We start from the raw sequence: 6,523 nt of genomic DNA on the forward strand, positions 1-6,523 counted from the left end.
CGCTGCCGTGACGGCTCGGTACTCACGGGGAGGGCGCGGGCCCCAGTCGACGGCGCGGTAAGCAGAACAGGAGCGGCTCGCTGCTTCCCGCGCCGTCGGCGGGGCCGCGGGGCACCCGCTACCGCGCAGGCCGGGCCCCGGAGCGTGCGGCGTAGTGCGCCTGCGCGGGAGGCGCGGCCGCATGCGCAGTTGGATGCGGCGGGATCTTTTTCGCGCCGCGTTTTTTGGAGTGAGGGGTGTTAGCGCGACTATTTGCACTGGCGCATGCGCACTGGGAGGGCTGGGTGGTGGAGGGCGGGGCCGTTCCCGCCCCCTGCGTATGGTGGCCGAGTGGTGCCAGCGCGGTGAGCCCGCGGCTCTTTGTCAGGCGGGAGGAGCCCGTTGGGGAGCGGCGCTGCAGGCGGCGAGGGACCCAGGTGGGTCGTGACGAGAACCGAGGCCCGTTATACGCCCGGGAGCTCCCCCGCTACCTGCGTCCGGTTCCTGGGCCCTCTCTGCGGCAGAGCCTCCTCGAAAGGCCGGGGAACGGGACCCACCCGACCGGCTGGGCCTGCTGAGGGGGGTGCGGGGGCGGACCGGGCCCTGCTGTGGTAGGGGCTCGGGGCTAGGCCGGGGGGCGCAGGGCCGTGTTGGCCCTCGAGCCTGCAGTGTCTCAGGGCCCAGCGTGCCCGGGCAGGCCGCCCACCGTACCCCTGCGGCAAGCGAGGGGCAGCGGGAGCCCTGTCACGTTAACACACCTCTGCAGCAGAGCACTAGCAGCTTCCCCAGCCAGATCCTGGGCCTCTGAAATTTCTCCTTAGCTCTTTTAGTTGCTCTGTTTCTGCCCATTAAAAACCACCAAAACCACTTATCCCTGTGAACATGTATTTTTGGGTTTGAGTTCTGTGCTTTTGTTTTGAAGCAGAGCAAGTCACTACCTTTGGTTCAGGTTAGCATTAGAAGGCTTTGCACCAAAACTAATTGTGGACTGTCTTAATGACAGGGTAAGGAGGCGGTTTATCCCATTCGAGTAAAATGGGATCGAAACAGATTGCGCAAGAAACGTTTGATGATGCAGTGCAAGAAAACATTACAGAATTTGAAATGGATCCAGAAGAAGCTGTGAGAGAAGCTGTGCAGCAGTTTGAGTCCCAAGGTATTGTAAATTCATCTGCTTCTGCAGCTGAGATTATTACAGGCTGAGGTTTTACATATCTTAACTGTTAGTAGAACCTGCATGCAAAGATTGATCCTCCCGTATTGAAAAGAAGCCTTTGTGAAGTGGAACATAGATACCATTAATGCTAACCTAGTTTTGTGGAGTAATTATGACTGAAAAAACTGCTTTGACTGAAACTGCAGGGTGCAGTTTGGTCAATGAAACTAAATGTTTGGGGTTTTTTTCCTTAGTTGACATTTAGCTAAACTGATGCTTTGTTCCAGGGCGTATTTGACCATTACATTAGAGCTTTAGTAACATTTCAGCATCTTTGTGCATTGATCCATGCTTTGCAGTAAGTTCATCTTTGTTTGCTGTGTTAACTTGACAATTTTTACCCAAGCTCCTGTAACTAATATTAATCTTGGTTTTGTTTTTCCTTTTAGGTGTTGATCTAAGCAATATTGTGAAAGCTGTGCGACAGCCTGCCTCTGAAAACGGTCAAAAGCAAAAGCATGAAATTTTGCTGGTAGGAGCACAAATTTCTGTTGTCTTCTAAGGATCACAGTTATATAATAGTTTAAGTAATAGACTAAGAATAATGAGATATCCCTTCTACTTCTGCCTCTGCCCCATTTCTCTGTGAGCTCTTCAACAAGCAGTTAATCCCATCTGTTTTGCAAACTAGCAGTAATATAAAAGTTCAGAGAGCTAGCTTGCGCTTTTCAGTGGAAGAATCGGTGTGAGTGCAGAGTGCCAGCAGAGACTGCCTTTTGTGACTTGGAAGCAGTTTCTGCTGTTACCGGGTAAACTCAAACGACAGAAGGACTTTAATGAAAGGCATACAAGTAAGCTAAGCGGTAGCTGTTAGCTAGCTCTTCTGAGGGTAGATGAGAAGATTGAATACAGTCCCTCGTCAGTAAGAACATAAAAATACTCATGCACACCACTGACCCCTGTGAAATGTGCTGGTTGGGCCCAGTTCACCCACTACTGGTCAGACTGGCATACAGAGGTGGCAGAAGTACAGAGAAGCCTCTGTTCCTCCAAGGGTCCTGTGCATGAAGACAAAATGCTGCTTTTTAAGACAGCTATTTCTTAAATATGTCAAACTAAATTTATAAGATGACAACCATTATAAATAAACAAGTTTGACTGTGAAGAACTGCTCTCGTTCCTGCACAGTTCAGATCAGAAGTTAACTCTCGTTCTCTTCTTTAGACTTTAGATTCCCTTGGGAGAGCTGTTGCTGACTCTGATCTCGCTGAGATGGCCGAGCAGCTAGTGGTCTTCACTGATCAGTGCAAAGAACAGCTGGCTTTCCGCTACCTGGCTGGGCAGAATGGTGCCTATTCTGTGGTGTTCTCTGCCTGCCAGTTGGCTTCAGGAGACAGAAATTTAATGCTGAAAGCCTTTTACACTCTGTCTGCCATCTTGGATGGGCAGCCAGACCTACTTGACTCTGCTGGCCAGGATCTGCTGTTACAAACTCTGCAAGAATATAGGGAGGATGCAGAAATGACACTGGCTGGGATCCGATGCATTCGGCATGCCTGTCTGAAACACGAGCAGAACCGTCAGGACTTCGTGAAAGGTGGAGTTCTGCCACTTCTGACTGGAGCTATAGTCCAGCACGGAGACAGTGCTGATGTTGTCCGAACAGCCTCCTCGGCACTCAGGATCATGACGTTTGATGATGACATCCGTGTGCCCTTTGGTCATGCTCATGATCATGCTAAAATGATAGTGCTGGAAAATGATGGGTTAAGAGTCCTCATTGAAGCTGCAAAAGGTAAAATTAACCCCATAATTTTGAATCATCTGTGCCTTCTTATCTGAGAACTGTGCTTTGTCATAACCTGAAGCTCCCCAGAGATGATTCAGAAATTTGCTACTAAAATTATATTTAATTCTGTGATGAATTGTGCCCTGAGAAAGAAAAATATGACTGCTCCAGAGGCTATCAGCAGCACCAGGGTGGCAGTTATCAGAGCTATTTGTCAGTCTGTCAAGGGAGTGTTTTACAGCCCAGTGCAGGTTTACAAGCACTTTATTCCTGCTGAGGTACTTCGTTCTTGCCGAGAAAAGATACTGTATCAGTCTAGGTGGAGAATGCACAGAATGTCACCTGTGCTATTTTAATACAATAAATGTAATATACTGTTTGCTTTTTTTTTTTTAAACGAAGCAAAGTAAAGCACCTTGATTCTGCAGCACCCCTCCTTGCTTGTAGTCACTCCATTCATCATCTCTCCTCTACAGCATTCACAGATAACTCCAGTGTTCTCAGTGAACTGTGTGCCACCCTTTCTCGCCTTTCTGTCAGGAATGAATTCTGTCAAGAAATTGTGGACCTTGGCGGCTTAAATTTTATGGTGGCTCTGCTGGCTGACTGCATCGACCACCCGGTGAGCGATACAAAGTGTACTTGGGAGCGGAGGTAAAGCAGCAGGGCTTGCTTTTCATTTTGAAGTCCTGGCTGTGAATGGGCCTCGGACTGTGCATTATTCTAGGGGCAGTTGGGGTTGAAACCCAAACACTGATCCCCATTTACAGCCTTATATACAGAACTAGGTTATATGTGCTCTCTGGGGTAAGAATGTGTCCATTCTGAGCCCCTTGCTCACAGTTACATCCTCAGTCCTCCGTGAGCAGAGCTCTGCTTGCTTCTAGAAGAGCTGAGCTTCTGGTTTTCCACTATTCTAGCTAGAAGAGATTCAAGAGGATTTAGATTCAAGTCCCAGAGAGTTGATGTTTGATTCTTTAAGCTTCTTTAAAAACCTTGGCCAAATTAACAAGATTCCTTACTACTCTGTCTAGCAAGAAAGTATGACTGAGTATAGTGTTGGTCGTTGTAGTTGAGAATTACAGCTATTTGCATGAAGTTGCTGCTTGGCTTTCAGAAGTCTGTAAAACACTGCCCAGCTTTCTAAGCTGTTTTTTCTTGATGAACGCAGGATGTGGTGAAGCAGGTGCTGAGTGCCATCCGAGCAGTTGCTGGTAATGATGATGTGAAAGATGCCATTGTTAACGCTGGGGGAACCGACCTCATTGTGCTTGCTATAAGCCATCACCTTGCCAACGCTCAGGTATGCACCAAAGTGGCTGGTGAAGTGGCGCCAGGGCTGGGAATGGAGATCAGGTTTGGGCTGTATAATGTGGCAGCGTAACTTGTCTTGCTTGTGTGGGGGAACAACCCAGAGCGTTGCTCTGACCTATGTTAAACAGCTTATGCTAAGAGCAGATACGTTCTAAGTAGAGTTGTTAGATGATTGCAACTGAGCAGTGTATTAAACCTTTTAATACCTGGTTGTTGTAGAGGGGTTAAGTGCATGGTTTGGCAAAGATTTGTGTAAATTGAAAGGTATGTCCACTTTAATATATTAAGGGGTTTTCTTGTTCCCGAATCAGATGTGGGATACAGTGTTCTACACCTCTGGGGTGTAAAACTTGATTTACATGCTAGAGAAGCAGGATATGTCAGTGGAAGAAATCTTTAAAAAAAAAAATATTTTTTTTGAAATTGACAGAAAAAAGGACAGCCTTTTTTCCCTGAAAGCAACATTTTAAGCCAGTGAGTGTTTCTTCCCCTTTGTCTTGCAGATCTGTGAGCAGGGTTGTGCAGCCTTGTGCATGTTGGCTTTGCGCAAACCTGAGAACTGTAATGTCATCATGGAAGGTGGAGGGGCGTTGGCAGCTCTTCAGGCTATGAAAGCACACCCACGGGAAGTGGCTGTACAGGTATGTGCCTTGGAGTACTTGATTATTCAGGACTGATGTTGGCAGTGTTCACTGTTTCACTGGGCTTGTGTCCTTTACTTGACAAATACCAAAAGGTTCTGAGTGTGTTGGGAATGCAGCATCTAAACGCAGGACTCCCTACATGTGTCATCCTGATGGGATCAGAGCAAAACTTAGTTTGGGTTTTAAATCCACCTGAATTCAGGTTGAAGCATCTGTGGAATGCCGTGCTTCTCTTCTAGGCATTACTTTTCCTCCTCCTTGAAAGAGTGGGAGGAGGATAGGCTCTTTCAAACCCAGCCTGTGCTATGATGATATCTGTCCTATAGGAAACATTGCCATCTGTTCCCAGTGTTGAATAAAACACCTACATGGCAAGAAGTTAGCCTCTGGTTTTGCATGCGAGTCTTGGTAGATTCTGTGTCCACCTCTGTGCTCCCCTGAGCATTAAAATACTGTAGAAAATATTTTCTGAAAGCGTAGTTTAAGCTAAGTGCCAGGGAAGGTGGCCAGAACATCATACAAGGGTGTGGAAAGGTGGGTCTGCTCTAACTGGAGAATTCTGTCTTAGCATTATTTAAAGATTGGTGTTTGAGATTTGCTGGTCTTCTGACAGAAGCAGGAGGCTTGGTTGTATAAACTTCAGTGTGAAATAGCATCCATACTTTTGTCCATGGATTTTATACTTCCAGAAAATAATTTGTTGAGGTCTACAGCATCTCACATTGGCCCAGAAAATATTCTTTTAGTTGGAGCCATCTCTGCTTTGTGTGCGCCAGCATCCTACGCAGGTGGTATTTCCCAACAAAAGAAGCTAATATCTCTGATTTACCTCTTTCCTCAGAAACAGGCTTGCATGCTGATCCGCAACCTGGTCTCCCGGAGCCGGGACTTTTCTCAGCCCATCTTAGAGATGGGAGCTGAGAACCTAATCACAGAAGCTCGTGCAGCACACAAGGACTGCGATGATGTGGCCAAAGCTGCGCTGAGGGATCTTGGCTGTAAAGTGGAGCTCCGAGAGCTGTGGACAGGTCAGAAGGGAAGCCTAGCTCAGTGAATCGTCACTCCACTGAGCAGTGGAGCTTCAACACATCTATGTATGTGAAGTCTAAGGGGGGAAACCAAGTGGCATGAATTAATTTGCAGTTACATTGAACTGAAATATCTGAAGCAAATGCCTGGCTTGTGAGGCTGCAGTGAACTTTGTATTGGGAGCTACAGCTGAAATGGCTTTATGCATTCGCAGGCTGCAAATCAACTCTGTGTAGTAACATTCCCCGAATCATCTAATGCCTGAAGATGATTTGCTTCCCCCTGTTGTTATGTATGTTCCCCATGTACAGAACGGGGTCGTTCCCACGTGCTCTGCTCTATACAGTAAGAGCAAAAGTGGCTCTTTTCTGATAGGAGTTTGGTATGTACTGTGGCAGCTGGTTCAGATTTGTTCCTCTGCTCTCTGCCAACGGAGGCTAGCAGTCTGGTCTGGTAACAGGATGGATGAGGAGGAATCCCATCGCTTATGAATGTGTTCTGTCCTCTTGTACTGTTCTACTAACTGTCATTTACTGCTGACCATATTCTGTGTTGCTGCTTTGTTTTGGATTTTTCAACCAAGGTAACATTTTAAACAAAAGCAAAGTAAGG

General features: G+C 47.1%; 1 protein-coding gene across 1 annotated transcript; it reads left to right on the forward strand.

The window, feature by feature from the left end:
* The first annotated feature begins 47 nt into the window (after positions 1 to 47).
* Positions 48 to 6,456, forward strand: ARMC6 (armadillo repeat containing 6). The gene is made up of 8 exons (XM_013297238.3): positions 48 to 416; positions 983 to 1,135; positions 1,585 to 1,667; positions 2,360 to 2,930; positions 3,401 to 3,546; positions 4,096 to 4,227; positions 4,742 to 4,879; positions 5,724 to 6,456. Exons 2-8 carry the CDS (start codon positions 1,015 to 1,017, stop codon positions 5,934 to 5,936), a joined length of 1,404 nt encoding a protein of 467 aa, XP_013152692.1. The 5' UTR covers positions 48 to 416; positions 983 to 1,014; the 3' UTR covers positions 5,937 to 6,456.
* The last annotated feature ends 67 nt before the right edge of the window (positions 6,457 to 6,523 follow it).

The sequence above is a fragment of the Falco peregrinus genome, chromosome 5, assembly GCF_023634155.1.
Source record: "Falco peregrinus isolate bFalPer1 chromosome 5, bFalPer1.pri, whole genome shotgun sequence".
Lineage (NCBI taxonomy): Eukaryota > Metazoa > Chordata > Aves > Falconiformes > Falconidae > Falco > Falco peregrinus.